We start from the raw sequence: 19772 nt of genomic DNA, 5'->3' as shown, positions 1-19772 counted from the left end.
GGAATGTTGTGGAGACATTTGGAATTGTGAGAGGAATGGATGGGATGGAAGGGGGAGGTTATTTCCACTGGCGGGTGGAGCTGGAACAGGAGGGCATGACCTTGAGGTTGGGGGGAGCAGACTTAGGACTGGCTTGTGGAGGAGATTCTGCATCTGGGGGGTTGTGGATCTGTGGAGTTCCCTGCCCGGTGAAGTAGTTCAGGCTTCCTTATTAAATGTTTTTAAAGCTAAGATAAAACAGTAAAGCAATTAAGGGTTATGGTGAGAGGGTGGGTAAGTGGAGCTGAGGCCATGAAAAGATCAGCCATGATCTTATTGAATGGTGGAGTAGGCTGGAAGGGCCAGATGGCCTACTCCTGCTCCTAGTTCTTATGTTCATGTTTTTCTTGAAGCCTTGAGACTTCATGGGAACCACAGTCAATTTGGAGATATCCCAACACAACTCACTTCTGACAGTATACCATTGTATCACCAGCTCTGGGTGGCCTGTTATGCCAGGGAAACACAATATATTCAGGGATGATGATAGTGGTGTCTGGGAGATTGCATTTAACATATGATTCCATGAATATGACGGTCAGGCTATTTCTTAACTAATCTTACGACAGCTCTTCCAATTTTGACACAAGCCCTCAGTACAAGTTAGGAAGACTTTACAGAGTCAACATCACTATGCTTGACCTTGTTAGTGCTTGAATCAATGTCAGGTGACATTGTCTGGTTGAGTTCCTTTTCTTCAACTTTATGGTAGTTTGCAACTAAGTCTCTTGCGAGAGTCTTCAGACACGACCAATAATTCGCATCAGAAGCCACACATAGGCCAAACCAGGGAAGGATGACAGATTCCCTTTCGTAGAAGATATTAGTGAATCACATAAAGGTTTATTGCAGATTTATTAATGTAATTCAAGTTTCACCACCTGCCATGCTGAAATTTGAACCCATCTCTCCAGAGCATTAGCCTCAGGCTCGAGACTACTCGCCCATTGATAGTACAACTATGGCACTTGCTCCCCAAACTTTGGGCATCAACTCCACCCTCCTGCCTGCTTTCTATAGCCTTTGATTCCTTTGGAGAACAATTTGATTATCTTAACCTTAACTATATTCCAAGATGGAGCATCCACAGCCTTCTGAAATAGACATTTTCTAAGGTTCACAACCCTTTCAGTGAAGAAATGTTTCCTTTTCTTGGTACTAAATGCTCCCCCTCTTTCCTGGACTGTATGCTAAAATAGAAACAATCTCAGTGTCTAATCCCTTCACTCTTACTTGTTTCAATGAGATCACATCTCATTCATTTAAATCACGGAGTATATAGATTTACACTAGTGCACCACATCATAGGATAACTCAGTCATTTTTGAAACCAATCTTTGAGCATCAGTTGTATGGCCTCCCATATCTTTCCTTGAATATGATGGTCAGTTGGGTGGCGCGGTGGCTCAGTGGTTAGCACTGCTGCCTCACAGTACCAGGTTCAATTCCAGCCTCAGGTGACTGTCTGTGTGGAGTTTTTACATTCTCCCTGTATCTGTGTGGGTTTCCTCCAGGTGCTCCAGTTTCCTCTCACAATCCAAAGATGTGCAGGTCAGGTGAATTGGCCATGCTAAATTGCTAAATAGTGTTAGGTGCATTAGTCAGAGGGAAATGGTTCTGGGTGGGTTACTCTTTGGAGAGCTGGTGTGGACTTGTTGGGCTGAAGGACCTGTTTCCACACTGTAGGGAATCTAATCTAATCAAAACTGTGCACACTCCAGGTATCATTTCGTCAAAGCCCCATGCAACTATAGAAAGACTTCCCAATTCTTGCACTTCAATTCTCTTGCAACAAGGATCAACACACTACTTGGTTTTCAAATTATTGCTATAGCTTTAGATTACTTTACAGTGTGGAAACAGGCCCTTCGGTCCAACAAGTCCACACCGCCCCACCGAAGCGCAAACCACCCATACCCCTACATTTACCCCTTACCTAACACTACGGGCAATTTAGCATGGCCAATTGACCTGACCTGCACATCTTTTGGACTGTGGAAGGAAACCGGAGCACCCGGAGGAAACCCATGCAGACACGGGGAGAATGTGCAAACTCCACACAGTCAGTCGCCTGAGGCAGGAATTGAACATGGGTCTCTGGTGCTGTGAGGCAGCAGTGCTAACCACTGTGCCACCGTGCCGCATAGCTGCGTCACGACTTTGCATTATACTTGTATGAGTCTACCCAAATCTCTCTGAGCAGCAACATGTACAACATGCACACCTTTTAAAAAACATTTTGCTTTTCTATTCTACCAACCTAAGTGAATAACCTCACACTTCCCCATATTATACTCCATCTACCATGTTGTTACTGACTCAATCTGACTCCTGTCCCAAATTCCTTTGTCACATTTTTGTATCCTTAAAGCTTATATTTTTCACCTAGCTTTGTATCATCAACAAACTTAGGTACATGACTGCTTGTCTCTTTGTCATTCATATAGATTGTAAATAACTGAGACTGCAGTAATTATCCATGATGTAGTACAGGTAGAATCAATTAACAGGTTCAAGGAAGAAATTAATATGTCAGTGACGAAAAGTGAGATAAAGGGGTAGAGGAAGCAGGGAGGAAAGTGGAGTGGAGACCAGAATAAGATCAGCCATGTAAAATGGCAGAACAAGTTTAAAGGGTTAAATTGACTTTTCTCACTCCTAATTTCTATGTTTCTATGTAGTCCATTAAATTCCATCCTGCCAACTTGAAAATGCCCCACTTATCTCCAAACATAGAGTCTTCCTTAACCACTTCTCCATCCATGCTGTGATAAGTTTTTTTTTTGCTTCCATTTGTGATATGTAAGCAAGACAATTTGTGAATATTGCAACTTTCATGGAACATAGAGTTCCAGTGCTCTGTTTGGTTCTGTGGAATAGGGGTAAGCTTGTAGTAAGGATTGGAATAGAACACTCAGAATACATCAAGGGCTACTGACCAGTTAACTTCTGGTAGTTAGAGGTAGTCAGAGCAGAAGGTTGCTACCAAGGCATAGTGGGTTAGAGATCAAGACAGTGAGAAACGGACTCCATGCAGGAGTACTGGTAGCTGCTGAGAAGGTAACAGAAAGCCACTGACTCTATGTAGCTGCAGTTTAGAGATTGGTCCCTGGAGCTGTTGGATAGCTCCATTCAATTAAAACTCAAGAGAAAGTAAGTATTGGACCTTGGAAGAAACCTGTGAGTCATTAATAACTCAGTGTGACAGAGAGTGAGGTGAAAGTAGCCCATAATCAACTTTTACTCAGTGCTGCTAAGCTAGATTATAGATCAGAGAATTTCAGAGACAGTAATATAGAATCATAGAATTTTACAAGAGGAGGCGATTCGACCCATCATGTCTATACTGGCTCCTGAAAGATCTACTCAGCTAGTCCCAATCTCCATAGCCTGCTAATCTCATCATTATTTCAAATAAATATCAGCTCCCTTTTGAAACCTCCTGTGGGATCTTCTTCCTCCTCCAATCTCCCCAGCAGTGCATTCTAATTCCTAACAACTCTCTGAGTAAGGAAGTTTCTCCTTCTCTCAGTCCTAGATTGCTTGTTGACAATCTTACAACTGTGAACCCTAATTACTGACATACCAAACAGTGGAATCGGAATTTTTTTTTACCCTGTCAAAATTGTTTATAATTTTGAACACAAAAGCATGGAGTGGAATCCCTTATAAAGTTGTAACAACATCTATTAACTCTCAGTGTTACAAATCTCGGAATGTCTTGCAAAAAATCCATGGAACATTTTTTGATTGCATTTGTGATTTGATGTGCTCTCTGGGGTGTTTGGCTAAAGTTTGTCTGTTATCCATTTATAGCTTGTGTTAATTCTGAATTTTATGTTAATACTGTTCTAATTTTTGGATAGTAAAATTTATTGCTGCTTGTTCAAAACTGTAGTTTATTCCCTTCTGAAATTACACATTTCCTCTGTAAAAAAAGGGTAACTGGCCTCTAGTGAGATCATATCATAATTTAAATGGTCTGGTTTGGGATAATAATACTAATATATTACCCCCAAGCCCATGAGCTGTCATCTTGCAAATTTTATGTGGCACATTATCTAATGCTGTTTGGTAATTCAGATGTGAGGCATGTGCTGGTTTTCTTCATCTACTCCATTTGTTACATTCTCAAAATACTAATGCACTGTAAAACATGATTTCCCTTTCATAACACCATATTGACTCCGTCCGATCATCTGCTGATTTTCTAAGGGGATTATTAATTTATTCATAGATTCCAGCAATTTCTCAATGATTGATGACAGTACTGCAGTTCCCTGTTTTCTCCCTCTCTTCTTCCTTAAAATAGCTAACTTTTGCTAACTTTCAACCTACTGGGACCATTGTGTTATCTAGGGAATTTTGGAAAATCAGAGCCGAGTGTGGATCTCTTTTACAGCCCTCGGAGGTAGGCCATCCAGTTAGGAAATTTGTCAGACTTTAAACCTTCAACCTTCAGCAGTGACTACTAATTACTTTAATTTCTTCATTCATTTTATCCCTATGTTACCCTGTATTTCTAGTATGTTTAGTGCATTGGCAGAGCTGCCTGAAAATTGTAGTCAATGTAAAGATGATATCTTGCACCAACTTACTTTCAGTAGAGCTTTGCACTTGTAGCCCATCCTTTCCATCGTGGAAATGGGCAATCCATTAGAATATTGACAAACCAAGAATGGGTGAACATCCTTTTATTTTAACATCATATCCAAGAAGATACTGTGATGGTTAGTAGCTGAGAAAAGGTAAAATTTGGAACTGTCAGCAAAATGGGAATCAGGTTGTATTGTAGCCAACTGAGCCAATCAACTCTGTCTGCTGCCTCCCCCCTTATTCCACTGTCTCTTTGTCCATATCCTTGGCTGACTGACACATAGCTGGTGATAAATGAAGTCCCTCATGTTGTACAGCATGCAGTGGACTACCATGAGTCACAGCACACAATCAGCTGAGCAGTGCACGGGGCTTCTTCAATATGGTCCAGGCAGCAGAAGTGTTATTCCAAAGACATGCTTTCCAATAAGTGTGACTGCATACTAAATTCAAGAGCTATGTAATCAAAGGATAGTCCTTGTCTGCTAGAAGCCAACCTTTGATTTTTCAAAATGGCTCCAATATCGACTGGGATTGTTTTGGGTTAAAGGCTTGAATGGTGAAGAATTTGATATATGGGCTCAAGAAAATTTTTTGTCAGTATGTAAATATACCTCCTAGAGAAGGAAAAAAACTGGACCTTCTCTTGGGAAATAAGGCAGGGCAAGTGACTGAAGTGTTAGTGGGGGAACATTTTGGGACTAGTGATCATAATTCTATTAGTTTTAACATAGCGATAGAAAAGGATAAACCTTGAGTAAAAGTTAAAGTTCTTAATTGTAGTAAGACAAATTTTAATGTAATGAGTCAAGAACTTGCAAATGTTGATTGGAGTAGACTGTTCTCAGGTAAAGGGATGACAAACAAGTGGGAGGTTTTCAAGAGTATGATAATGGGAGTTCAGAGGTATTATGTTCCTCTGGTAAGACTGGTAAGAGTAAAGGAACAATGAATGAATAAGTATATTGAGCTTCTAGTCAAAAATAAGAATCATATATTAGATGTAGACAGTAGTTAGCACTGCTGTCTCACAGTGCCAGGGACCCAGGTTTGATTCCAGCCTCGGGCTGTGTGGAGTTTGCACATTCTCCCCATGTCTATGTGGGTTTCCTCTGGGTGCTCTGGTTTCCTCCCACAGTCCAAAGATGTGCAGGTCAGGTGAATTGGCCATGCAAAATTGCCCATAGTGTTAGATGCATTAGTCAGAGGGAAATGGGTCTGGGTGGGTTACTCTTTGGAGGGTCGGTGTGGACTTGTTGGGCTGAAGGGCCTGTTTCCACACTGTAGGGCATCTAATCTCATCTAAACTGGGATCAAATGAATCTCTTGAAGCATAGGGGCATTCTTAACAGGGAAATCAGGACAGCAAAGAGGGGATATGAAAATGCCTTGGCAGGTAACGTTAAAGATTCTACAATAGAGGTCTATAAAATCATGAGGGGCATGGATATGATAAATAGACAAGGTCTTTTCCCCGGGGTGAGGGTGTCCAAAACTAGAGGGCACAGGTTTAAGGTGAAAGGGGAAAGATTTAAAAGGGACCTAAGGGCAACTTTGTTATGCAGAGGTTGGTGTGTGTATGGAATAAGCTGCCAGAGAAAGTGGCGGAGCCTGATACAATTACAAAACTTGAAAGGCATCTGGATGTGTATATGATTAGGAAGGGTTGAGAGAGATATGAGCCATTTGCTGGCAAATGGAACTAGATTAATTTAGTATATCTGGTTGGCATGAATGTGTTAGACTAAAGGGTCAATTTCCTTGCTGCACATCTCCATGACTCTATAGACTCTAAGGACATTAAGAGGAAAACAGCAACTAGAGAGAGAATAGGCCCCTCATAGAAGATCTCTATGAGATCCTCTAAGAGTTGAACCTCAGGTGATAGGTGACATTCCGAATGAATTTTTACTGAGGAGAAAGAAAGGCTAGAGAATGCCGGGAAATAAATATTGATGTATTGAAAACAGTTCCCATTACAGAAGAGAAAGTGCAGGAGGTCTTAGAAAACATAAGGTGCATAAATCTCCAGGGCCTGACCCAGGACATTGTAGGAAGTTAGGGAAGAAATTCCAGGGCTTCTAGCAGAAATATTTCTATCATTTATAACCACGGCTGAAGTGCCAAAGGACTGGAGAGTGGCTAATGTTGTGCCTTTATTTAAGGAAGGTTATAAGAAGCAGCCTGGGAACTATAAACCTGTGAGACTGACATCGTTAGTGGGTATATTGTTAGAGGTGATGCTGAAAGATAGGATTTGCATGCATTTGGAGTGGCAAGGATTGATTATGGACAGTCAGCATGATATTTTGTGAAGAAAGCATGTCTCACAAACGTGATTGAGTTTTTGAGGAAGTAACCAAAAAGATTGATGAGGGCAGACAGTAGACATTGTTTACATGGACTTTAGTAAAGCCTTTAACAAATGAGTAAAGTTAGATTGCTTGGGATTCAGGGTGAGCTTGCCAATCAGATACAATATTGGTTTGATGGTAGGAGACAGAGAGTGGTGGTGGAGGGTTGTTTTTTGGACTGGAGGCCTGTGACCAGCGGTGTTCCACAGGGATTGCTACAGGTTCCACTTTTGTTTGGATGAGAATATAGGAGACACGGTTATTAAGTTTGCAAATGACACCAAAATTGGTGGTATAGTGGACAGTGAAGAAGGTTATCTTAGATCACAAAGAGATCTTGAACAATATGATCAAGGGCTGAGGAGTAGTAGGTGCCGTTTAATTTGGATAAATGAGAGGTCTTGCATTTTGGTAAAACAAACAAGGACAGGACTCATACAATTAATGGTAGGGCATTGGGTAGTGTTGTAGAACAGAGAGACCAAGGGGTTCGGATACATACTTCTTTCAAATTTGCTTCAAAGGTAGACGGGCGATTAAAAAGTCATTTAACATGCTTGCCTTCATTGCTCAGACCTCAGAGTGGCGGAGTTGGAAGTCACATTGAAGTTGTACAGAATGTTGGTGGAGTACTGCGTGCAGTTCTGATCGCCCTGCTGTAGGAAGGATATTATTAAATTGGAGAGGGTTCGGAATTGATTTACCAGGATGTTGCAGATAATAGAGGCATTTGAGTTATAAAAACAGGTTGGATCGGCCTGGACTTTTTTCACTGGAGCATAGGAGGTTGAGGGATGACCTTATATAAGTTTATATGTCATGAGGGGCATAGATAAGGTAAATAGCAAAGGTCTTTTCCCTAAAGTGGGAGAGTTCAAAATTAGGGGGCTAACTTTTAAAGTGAGAGGAGGACGTTTTATTAAGAACATGGGGGACAATTGTTTTACACAGAGCATGATTCGTGTGTAGAATGAACTGCCAGAGAAAGTGGTGGATGCTGGTACAGTTACAACATTTGAAAGAGATTTATATAAGTACATGAATAGGAAAGGTTTGGAGGGATATGGCCAAAAATAGGTCAGTGGCATTGGTTTAGTTTGGGCACATGTTGGTGTGGACATGAGTTGGACTGAAGGGTCTATTTCCATGTTGTATGAGTCTGTGACTCTATCGAACAGTGGACTATCACAGAATGAAGGGAAAAAGTGAGGTCTGCAGATGCTGGAGATCAGAGCTGGAAATGTGTTGCTGGAAAAGCGCAGCAGGTCAGGCAGCATCCAGGGAACAGGAGAATCGACGTTTCGGGCATAAGCCCTTCTTCAGGAATGGGGAAAGTTTGTCCAGCAGGCTAAGATAAAAGGTAGGGAGGAGGGACTTGGGGGAGGGGCGTCGGAAATGTGATAGGTGGAAAGAGGTCAAGGTGAGGGTGATAGGTCAGACTGGGGTGGGGACGGAGAGGTCGGGAAGAAGATCTCAGGTTAGGAAGGCGGTGCTGAATTTGATGGATTTGACTGAGACAGGGTGAGGGGAAGGGAAATGAGGAAACTGGTGAAATCCGAGTTCATCCCTTGTGGTTGGAGGGTTCCTAGCTGGAAGATGAGGCGTTCTTCCTCCAACCGTCGTTTTGTTGTGGTCTGACGATGGAGGAGTCCAAAGACCTGCATATCCTTGGTGGAGTGGGAGGGGGAATTGAAATGTTGAGCTACAGGGTGGTTGGGTTGGTTGGTCCGGGTGTCCCAGAGGTGTTCTCTGAAACGCTCCGCAAGTAGCCGGCCTGTCTCCCCAATATAGAGGAGGCCACATCGGGTGCAGAGGATGCAATAGATGATATGTGTGGAGGTGCAGGTGAATCTGTGGCGGATATGGAAGTTTCATTTGGGGCCTTGGAGGGAGGTGAGGGGGGAGGTGTGGGCGCAAGTCTTGCACCTCCTGCGGTTGCAGGGGAAGGTGCCGGGAGTGGAGGTTGGGTTGGTGGGGGGGTGTGGATCTGACGAGGGAGTCACGGAGCTAGTGGTCTTTACGGAATGCTGATAGGGGAGGGGAGGGAAATATATCCTTGGTGGTGGGGTCCGTTTGGAGGTAGCGGAAATGACGGCGGATGATGCGCTGTACATGGAGATTTGTGGGGTGGTAGGTGAGGACCAGTGGGGTTCTGTCCTGGTGGCGGTTGGAGGGGCGGGGTTCAAGGGCGGAGGAGCGGGAAGTGGAAGAGATGCGGTGGAGGGCATCGTTGACCACGTCGGGGGGGAAATTGCGGTCCTTGAAGAAGGAGGCCATCTGGGTTGTGCGTTTTTGGAACTGGTCCTCCTGGGAGCAGATGCGGCGGAGTCGAAGGAATTGGAAGAATGGGATGGCGTTTTTACAGGGGGCAGGATGGGAGGAGGTGTAGTCCCACAGGTAGCTGTGGGAGTCGGTCGGTTTGTAGTAGATGTCCGTGTTGATTCGGTCGCGATCAGTTCCAAAAACGCACAACCCAGATGGCCTCCTTCTTCAAGGACCGCAATTTCCCCCCCGACGTGGTCGACGATGCCCTCCACCGCATCTCTTCCACTTCCCGCTCCTCCGCCCTTGAACCCCGCCCCTCCAACCGCCACCAGGACAGAACCCTGTGGGCGGCACGGTGGCACAGTGGTTAGCACTGCTGCCTCACAGCTCCAGAGAACTGGGTTCAATTCCCGCCTCAGGTGACTGACTGTGTGGAGTTTGCACGTTCTCCCGTGTCTGCGTGGGTTTCCTCCGGGTACTCCGGTTTCCTCCCACAGTCCAAAGATGTGCAGGTCAGGTGAATTGGCCACGCTAAATTGCCCGTAGTGTTAGGTAAAGGGTAAATGTAGGGGGTATGGTTGCGCTTCGGCGGGGCGGTGTGGACTTGTTGGGCCGAAGGGCCTGTTTCCACACTGTAAGTAATCTAATCTAATCTAATCTAAAAAAAAAAACCCACTGGTCCTCACCTACCACCCCACAAATCTCCATGTACAGCGCATCATCCGCCGTCATTTCCGCTACCTCCAAACGGACCCCACCACCAAGGATATATTTCCTTCCCTCCCCTATCAGCATTCCGTAAAGACCACTCCCTCCGTGACTCCCTCGTCAGATCCACACCCCCCACCAACCCAACCTCCACTCCCGGCACCTTCCCCTGCAACCGCAGGAGGTGCAAGACTTGCGCCCACACCTCCCCCCTCACCTCCCTCCAAGGCCCCAAAGGAAACTTCCATATCCGCCACAGATTCACCTGCACCTCCACACATATCATCTATTGCATCCTCTGCACCCGATGTGGCCTCCTCTATATTGGGGAGACAGGCCGGCTACTTGCGGAGCGTTTCAGAGAACACCTCTGGGACACCCGGACCAACCAACCCAACCACCCTGTAGCTCAACATTTCAATTCCCCCTCCCACTCCACCAAGGATATGCAGGTCTTTGGACTCCTCCATCGTCAGACCACAACAAAACGACGGTTGGAGGAAGAACGCCTCATCTTCCGGCTAGGAACCCTCCAAACACAAGGGATGAACTCGGATTTCACCAGTTTCCTCATTTCCCCTCCCCCCACCCTGTCTCAGTCAAATCCATCAAATTCAGCACCGCCTTCCTAACCTGAGATCTTCTTCCCGACCTCTCCGCCCCCACCCCAGTCTGACCTATCACCCTCACCTTGACCTCTTTCCACCTATCACATTTCTGATGCCCCTCCCCCAAGTCCCTCCTCCCTACCTTTTATCTTAGCCTGCTGGACAAACTTTCCCCATTCCTGAAGAAGAGCTTATGCCCGAAACGTTGATTCTCCTGTTCCCTGGATGCTGCCTGACCTGCTGCGCTTTTCCAGCAACACATTTCCATCACAGAATGAAGGCAACATGAACATGGGTCCAAGATATGGACACAGAAAATAGGAGGAGAGTCTGCCATTTAGCTCTTCGAGCCAACTCTGTCACTCAGTATGACTGTGACTAATCAATTCAGCTCAGTAGCCCGTTCCTGATTTCTCACCATACCCTGATCCTTTTAGGCCAAAGAACTTTCTCAAAAATGTTCAATGATTTGGTCTCAAACATTTCCTGTGGCAAAGGATTCCACAAAGTCACCATTCTCTGGATGAAGAAATTTCTCAAACTGCAGTCCTAAATAGCCTGCACAAATGTGACCCTTAGTTCTGGACTCACTGGTCATCAGGAACATCTTTCCTATATTTACCCTTTCTCGCCCTGTTAGACTTTTCTAGGCTTCCATGAGATTACCTCTGATATTTCTAAACTCCAGTTAAAGTAGTCCTAACTGATCAAGTCTCACTTCTTACATCAGTCCTGTCATCACATAAATCAATTTGTTGCACTCCTGCCATAGCCCAGCATCATTCCTCAGATAGAGTTCAAAACTGCATACAATTCCCAGGTATGGAATTATCAAGGCCCTGCAGAATCTCAGCAAGACATCCCTGCTCCTGTAAACAAATGCTCTCACTATGAAGACTTACAAGACGTGCTGTATTGGGGTGTATCCAAACTGGATACAAAGAGAGTAGAATTTCTTTCAGTCGGGAGAAATCTTAGAGTTAACGTACAGTATCTATAAAGTGGACCTGTGCAGTCAGTGGCACACTGCAACTTAGTGTAATTGTAATCAAGCTGATAACTGCCTGTTTTTCCCTGGCATGAGAGAATGACATGTATTCAGCTTCTTTGGAACACAAAGCCTTAGTGCTACAGTGACAAATAATTGAGAAATGGTGCAAGTGTTGCCTGTTCTGATCTGGAAGGGAATAAACAAAAAAGCATGTACCCATAGTTCTCTGAAAGTGCAACTATTGCAAATAAGAGCTAGAAAATGTCAGTATGGATATCCTTGTTAAAATGGATATGCTTGAAACACCACTCTTTGCTGAGATGGAGATGGGATAATTGCTCCCTCAATAGCCGATCATAGAATAGAATCACAGAATCCCTACAGCGTGGAAACAGGCCCTTAAGCCCAATAAGTCCACACCAACCCTCCGAAGAGTATCCCACCCAGACCCAATCCCCTAAATTTATCCCTGACTAATGCCTCAACACTACACATCCCTGAACACTATGGGCAATTTAGCATGGTCAATTTACCTAACCTGCACATCTTTGGATTGCGGGAGGAAACCAGAACACCCAGAGAAAGCCCACACAGCCACTGGAAGAATGTGCAAACTCCACACAGACAGTCACCCGTGGGTGGAATCGAATTTGAGTCCCTGATGCTGTGAGGCAGCAGTTTTAACCACTGAGCCCGAGGTGTACACAATCTCCTGCTTAGAGATATTTGCGTCTCGTTCTGTAAACTTGACTTGCTCTGAGTTTGTGCTCTCCCTTTTCCTGAAATGTTAAAATCCAAAGTGAATGCATTACAAGTGCACACATGACTGGGAGCGACTAGAACCAAGTCTTTCACTGTATGCTGCATACTCCCTGCAGAATCACATGTAGTCATGAATTGCAGAAACCACCAGTCACTTCTGCAATCGCAGCAATGCCAGTTGGAAGTAGTTAGCAACAAACACAAAAGTGATTGATGATTTTTTAATACCGATAGTGGAGTGAGATTCCTGCTGCACATATTTAGCTGTGTGATGTTAAGAGAAGATATTAGCTGAGTTCCAAAATGGCAGTTCTAGTGTCAAATCAGTTATATGCTGATTAAATCCATGATTTACCAACTCTGCAAGCATCTAATGCAGATTCCCAGCACATGCATTAATGCTATCATCAAAATGACCTCTGGTTTGTTTCATACCAGAATTTTCACGAAGAGGACATCATTTTGCATGACATCCGTGATGAAACAGAAAAGGCATTAAGGTGCCTAATTTTGCAACTCCTAGTACTTAATATATAAATTTATACTATGAACAAATGGTTAAATATTGCAAGAAAAAATATAAACAGAGGATGATCCAGAGCAAAATCCTGTGAATTGCCATGAATACTGTTAGATAGAAACAATTTAATGCAGCATAGTCGGTTTACAGTCACTTCAAAATAAAATACATTTAGAATAATTTTATTCGAAAGACAGACTCAATGGTAACTTGACAGAAATGTTAACTTGTCTGCTGACACTATAAATGCTGTGTATTTCCAGCTGTTTCTGTTATTGTTTCCTCTGCACTTACCATATTTTACTTGTTTTCTCTTTCATCAAACAGATTGTTAAAGTGTACATAAAGCTAGGTTTTGGCACTTTAATATTATATATGTTTATTGTAATATACACAATAAATTATGTGTATCCATTTTTAAAGATCAATGCAAAAATTGTAACTGTACATCATAAAAATATTAAGACACTGGTCCTAAAAACTTACTGAGGCTTTACGGAGGCGTAAGAAGTCAACGCTGAGATATGCTTTGATTCCATCAATCGCTCCAGGGAGAGTAACTCCACGAAGCAGTAAGATTGTAAGAACCACATATGGCATAGTGGCAGTAATCCAGACAACCTGTTATGTATTAATGAAAAACAATAGCTTTTTAATATTTTTTGCACACTTTATTGATTTTCATTAAGCTGAATTTTATACATATTGAAGCTGCAAAATATTTAAAGCAGGGGTAAATTCAATATCAGTATTAGATTAATTATTCCTTCAATAGATAACACAAAACACTCAAACATTTATACGTAATGGATGTAGGTTTGCTCGCTGAGCTGGAAGGTTCATTTTCAGACGTTTTGTCACCATACTAGGTAACATCTTCAGTCAGCTTCCGGACATAGCCGGCTTTGTCCGGAGGCTTACTGAAGATGTTACCTAGCATGGTGATGAAACGTCTGAAAATGAACTTTCCAGCTCAACGAGCAAACCTACATCCAGAACCGCAACCTGAGCTAATTTATGAGTAATTTTACAAGTGTATGTAAAGGTACTGAATATGAACATAGGTACAGAGTTGGCCATTTTGATTATACCAAAGTATAGCATGATTTCTGCAATTTCTATAATTTCATTTCCCATGTCACACTTAGATAAAATAATATTTAGTGGTGGCAAAATCATTTCAGAATTAGTTTATACATGCACAGAGTCTCACAAAGGGTACATACTAAGTTGTACATTTGGTGTCTACTCTTTTCTTCTTTCTTCCCATGTCCTGAGTTCAAATGCAACCCACCCGGAAATAAAATGAATGATTGTCAAGCTGCCAGTGCCTTTAGGCAGCTCCTAAACAGACAAATTCTGGTGAACTTGTTGAACTGGCAACAGCCAAAAGGTAAGTCTTTGGATAATTTTGTTCACCCTGGGCTTTGGCAGAACAACTTTTAAGAGTGTATTTTTCTTCAGTCAACAGGAAGTAATATAGAGTTGGCAGGATTAGAATCTGTGTGTATAGAGCGGAGGTATCGCAAATGAAAGTAATGGGAATTTTGTTGAGGCTTTCTGGCGAGGATATGGAGAAAAAAATAGATCAGGAGATTGAAAAGGCATGTAAGAATGTTACTATTGAATAATAATGGAGGAATTCAATATGTAGTGGACTTGGAAAATCATTTGCAAGTGGATCTCAAGAAAAAGAATTTGTGAAATGTCTATGAGGTAGCTTTTTGGAGCAGCTTATGGTAGAGCCCACTGGGGAACAGGCAGTTCTGGATTTGGTCATGTGTAATGAGTAGACTCGATTAGGGAGTTTAAGGTGAAGGAATCCTGAGGGAGGAATAATTATAATATGGTAGAATTCACACTGTAGTTTGAGAGGGAGAAGATGGAATCAAATGTAACTGTACTTTACAATCAAGTAAAAATAACTACAAAGACATGAGGAACTAGCTGGCCAGAGTTGATAAGAAAGGGAGCTTAGGAGGAAGGACAGTGGAGCAGCAATGGCATGAGTTTCTGGGGGTAATTTGGGAGACACATTAGAAATTTATCTCAAGGACAAAGAAACATACTGAGGGGAGGATGAGGCAACTGTGTTGATAAAGGAAGTCAGGGACAGCATAAATATTAAAGAAAAAGCTTACAGTGTGGCAAATATTCGTGGGAAGCCAAAGGATTAGGAAGCCTTTGAAAACTAGGAGAGGACAACTTAAAGAAAACAATGAGAAGCGAGAGATGAAGAAATAGGAGAGTAAGCTAGCTAGTAATATAAATGAAGATTGCAAGACTTTTTTAGATATCTGAAAGGTAAGAGAGAGGCAAGACATTGGACCACTGGAAAATGAGGCTGGAGAAGTAGTAAAGGTGAACAAAGAAATGGCAGAGTAAGTGAATAGGTACTTTGCTTCAGTTTTCACAGTGAAAGACACCAGTAGCATATCAGAACTTCAGGAGAGCCGGGGGCAGAGGTAAGTGTGGTGGCCATCACTAAGGAGAAAGTGCTGGGGAAGCTGAAAAGTTTGAAGGTGGATAAATCACCCAGATCAATGGGACTACACATCACAGACTTCTGAATTAGATCACTGAAGAGATGGTAGGGGTATTGATGGTGATCTTTCAGGAATGACTGATGTCAGGAGGATCTCACAGAACTGAAAAATGGTTAATATAATATTCCTGTTTAAGAAGGGAGGGAGGCAGAAGATAGGAAGCTATAAGCTGGGTAGCCTAATCTCAATTATTGGTAAAATTTGAAAGTCTATTATTAAAAATGACATTGCAGAGCACTTGGAAGTGTATGGTAAAATATGGCTGAGTCAGCATGGCTTTGTCAAGGGGCGACTATGCCTGATAAATCTATTAGAATCGTTTGAGGAGGTAACAAGCAAGTTAGACGAAGGAAAGCTAGTGCATGTGATTTCTTTGAATTTCCAAAAGGCCTTTGACAAGGTGATCCACAGGAGACTGCTAAATAAGATAAAAGCCTTGGTGTTTGGGTAAGGTACTTGCATGGATAGAGGACTGGCTGACTGACAGAAGGCAGAGAGTGGGAGAATAGTTTTTTTTCAGGATGGCAGCTGATGACTAGTGGAGTTCTGCAGGAGTCAAGTGTTGGGACCACAACTATTCACGTTATACATTAGCAATCTGGATAAAGAAATTGGGAGCATTGTCATTAAGTCAACTGATGACACAAAGATAGGTGGGGGGACAGATAGTGTTGAGGAAGTCAGAAGGCTGTTGAATGAATTAGACAAGCTAGAAGAGAGAACAAAGAAGTGGCAGTTGCAAACATAATTTGGATATGTCGTGTTTTGCACTTTGTTAGGAAGAATCAAGGCATAGACGATTTTCTAAAAGGGAAAGGCTTCGGAAATCTGAAGCACAAATTAACTTGGAAGTCCTAGTTCAGGATTATCTTAAGATTAACATGCAGGTTCAGTTGGTAATTAGGAAGGCAAATGGAATGTTAGCATTCATTTTAAGAGGACTAGGATACAAGAGCAGAGATATACTGCTGAGGTTGTATAATTAGACCACATTTGGAATATTGTGAGCGGTTTTGGGTCTCATATCTAAGGAAGAATATGCTGGCGTTGGAGAGAGTCATGAGGGGGTTTACAAGAATGATCCCAGGAATGAAGGGCTTGTCATAGGAGGAGCTGTTGAGGACTCTGCAGCTGTGCTTGATGGCATTTAGAAGGATGAGGGGGCGATCTAATTGGAAATAACAGAATACTGAGAGGCATGGTTAAAGTGGACACAGAGAAGATGTTTCCACTAATAAGAGAGGCTAGAACCCTAGGGCCCAGCTTCAGAATGAATGTATAGCCCTTTTGAACTGAGACAAGGAGGAATTTCTTCAGCCAGAGTGTGGTGAGTCTGTGGAACTCATTGCCATAGAGTCTGTGGAGGTCATATCATTGAGTGTATATAAGACAGAAATGGAAATTCAAATAAATCACATCCACTGGCTTTCCTTTGTCTAACTTGCTCAAAAAAGACCAAGAGTAATGGGAAGAAGGCAGAAGAATGGGGTTAAACAACACATCAGTCAGAATAGAATGGTGGAGAACGTTGGCCCAAATGGCTTAATTCTGCTCCTATATCTTATTGCATATGGTTAGCTTTTTTGTACTGGCTACTAAAGAAACAGAGGGAAGCAGACTCATGCTCTGTTCTACTTTGCAATGTCCAATTTCTGAGCAGGAGGTAAAAATAAGCACTTGTCCCTTTGTTAAGGCTGTAAAGCCTGCTTTAGATGGCAGGCAGGGATACCTGAGAAATGGTCTAACATAGCATCAGCTCAAATATGTTAAAGCATCCTTTGAGCAAGGGGTGTCAACATCCAATATTTTCAAATTTATGCAGAAACAAAAGACTGCAGATGCTGGAAATTTGAAATAAAAACAATGTTGGACAAACTTAGCAGGTCAGGCCAGCATCTGTGGAGAGAAAAACAGAATTAATATTTCAGATTAGTGACCTTGAAAGGTCAATAGGCATGAAACATTGACCGTGTTTTCCTCTTCACAAATGCTGCTTGACCTATTGTGTATTTCCAGCATTTCCTGTTTTTATTTTTGAGATTATTATTCATAAAATGGATCAGATGATACTGTTTTTATCGAATTATGTTGAGATGGCCCTATATATTTAAAAGTGGATGAAGGTACAGTCCAGGGATCATATCCAGTAAATGGCTGGTTTAATTTACGGTCTTACAGGCCAACTGCCTTAATAGGTTAAGCCATTGGCTTTCAGTCCACATACTGAACTAAAGAAGAGGGAAATTCTTCATTCAGTCCAAGAAAGCTATATTCAGCATAAAATGGGAAATAGGCTGGCACTAAAATCTTCTTAAGTTAGACAGTTAGAATCAAATAAAAAATTGATTAGAAAAGTGAACATTTAATCTTATAACAGAGACAATATGGTGTCTTATTTTATTTTCTTTGTTTTGAGGAGTGAGTCTGAAATTTCATTAAAATGTTGAGATTTAGTATAAATGTTATTTACTGTACATGATCATGCATTAAAAATAGTTAATGTTCAGCTTCATCTCAATATGTGACATCTCAGTGTGATTTTCAGTGTAATTATCATATCCAAAACAGGCATCATGGGTTTCATTGTTCCTCTTTGGGTCATGCCACCCTATAACAAGGTTCTGGATAACCTGATCCAAGAGCAAAACAAATCATCTTTCAAATAGCAAAGCAGGAAGTCAAGGACAGAATTCAATACCACTAACTCTTACTGATCAACATATCTTAACATATCCTATTCTGAGAAGCAATCCCAAAGTTAGTCTCGGCTAATATTAATTACATTAATACCATTAATTTTTCACTTGTTAAAGATAGCAATCTTTATTCTGGCAAACAATGAAGACTTGTCTAATTTTGATTGAACTTTGTTAAAAATCAGAGAAAATGCCTCTGAGCTGGATTCCAGCCCTCATAGTAAAAACAAATATTAAGACTGCTGACTTCGTACTTTAAGTAAATAGTTTTGATTATTTAAATAAAAACATGATGGCTTTTATTTTGAAATGAAATGTATACAGGTTAGAAGAGACCAAAAGAGAAAATGCTGGAAAATCTCAGCAGGTCTGGCAGCATCTGTAAGGAGAGAAAAGAGCTGACATTTCGAGTCTAACTGACCCTTTGTCAAAATTTTTTCTCAGTTTGTCTTATGCTGATATAACTATTTTTCTACATTTGATTTTAGTTTTACATTTATATCTGATTGTTGGGTGCTACTCAATGATGTTAGAATATAAGATAATATATGGGGCCTGTTGTGGCACAGTGATAGTGGCCCTATCTCTGATCCAGGAGGCCTGGGTTCAAGTTCATCCTGCTCCAGATGTGTGTAATAACATTTCTAAACAGCTGAATTAGAAATATCTGTAAGAGAATAGTGGGAATCACCTTGCCAGAAGTTCGAACTCCCTTCCACAGGCTGAAGTAAAGAATGACAATAACCACAAATAAGCAGCAGGTGAGCTGCCACCTGGGTTTGCCGATGTCATGGATCCCAGCACTTTCATGAAGGTGAAGAACACCACGTCTGTTTAGAAACAAAAACATACTTCAACGAGACTGGTTCTTCAATTTTTTGTTCAATAATACAGTCCACACAAAATCACAGATTTACTTTGCCCTATAATTATAACATTATTACTATAGTACCAGTACAGCATTAATGAAGCAGGATACTCTACTGATGAACCAATATGGAAATTTAGCAGGCTATTTCTATGGTAACTGTTTAACCAAATAGCCTGAAGAACATATCAAAAACTTTTAAGCAGTGAGTTTCAGGAGTGATGGAGACATGGAGTTATGCACAGCACAGACCAGGGTCATTTGGTCTATTGGTTCCATGTTGGCCCTCTGTGGAGTAATCTAGACAGCTCTGCCGGTTTAGTTCTAACATGCCCATCAAACATTGAGTTTTATTTTAAATCATTCATCATTTGTGCTTCTGTTAATATGGTAGACAGCAAATTCTGTGTGTCTTACTCCTCCCATCTTCTCTGTATTCCTTGCCCAAATATTTAATGTGTGTTCTCTGGGCCTTGTACCTTTCGATAATGAGCGAGAGATGTTTTCTTTGCTTATCTTATTTAAATTTTAAATAATCTTATAGACTGCTAACAAATCTCCCTTCAATTTTCTTTACACAAAGAACAGTCCAGCTTCTCTTTGTTGCTAAAATCCCTCCTTCCTGGAACTGTTCTGATAAATCTCCGAGATTTTCAAAAGCTTGCTAAAATGTAATTACCAGAAATGGATACAATAATTTGGTAATACCCGAGGTGAGGAGGGATTAAACTAATTTAGCAGGGTGTGGAAACTTGTAATAGTAAGTTGAAGAGAGAACTGGTACAGTCAGACAGCACTTGTAAGAAAAGAATATGTATT

General features: G+C 41.9%; 1 protein-coding gene across 1 annotated transcript in view; it reads right to left on the bottom strand.

The window, feature by feature from the left end:
• The window catches only part of slc6a3 (solute carrier family 6 member 3), a 133150-nt gene that overhangs the window by 91932 nt on the left and 21446 nt on the right, over nucleotides 1-19772 (bottom strand). Inside the window, exons 4-5 of the mRNA XM_087987023.1 lie at nucleotides 18777-18915; nucleotides 13330-13464 (exon numbers count right to left, since the gene is read on the bottom strand). Coding sequence (XP_087843149.1) covers nucleotides 13330-13464; nucleotides 18777-18915 — 274 coding nt within the window. The remainder of the gene's footprint in view (nucleotides 1-13329; nucleotides 13465-18776; nucleotides 18916-19772) is intronic.

This window comes from Chiloscyllium plagiosum, unplaced genomic scaffold, assembly GCF_037043375.1.
Source record: "Chiloscyllium plagiosum isolate Xiang-an unplaced genomic scaffold, Cpla_swu_hap1 HiC_scaffold_5, whole genome shotgun sequence".
NCBI lineage: Eukaryota > Metazoa > Chordata > Chondrichthyes > Orectolobiformes > Hemiscylliidae > Chiloscyllium > Chiloscyllium plagiosum.
This window is presented reverse-complemented; position numbering and strand designations above follow the sequence as displayed.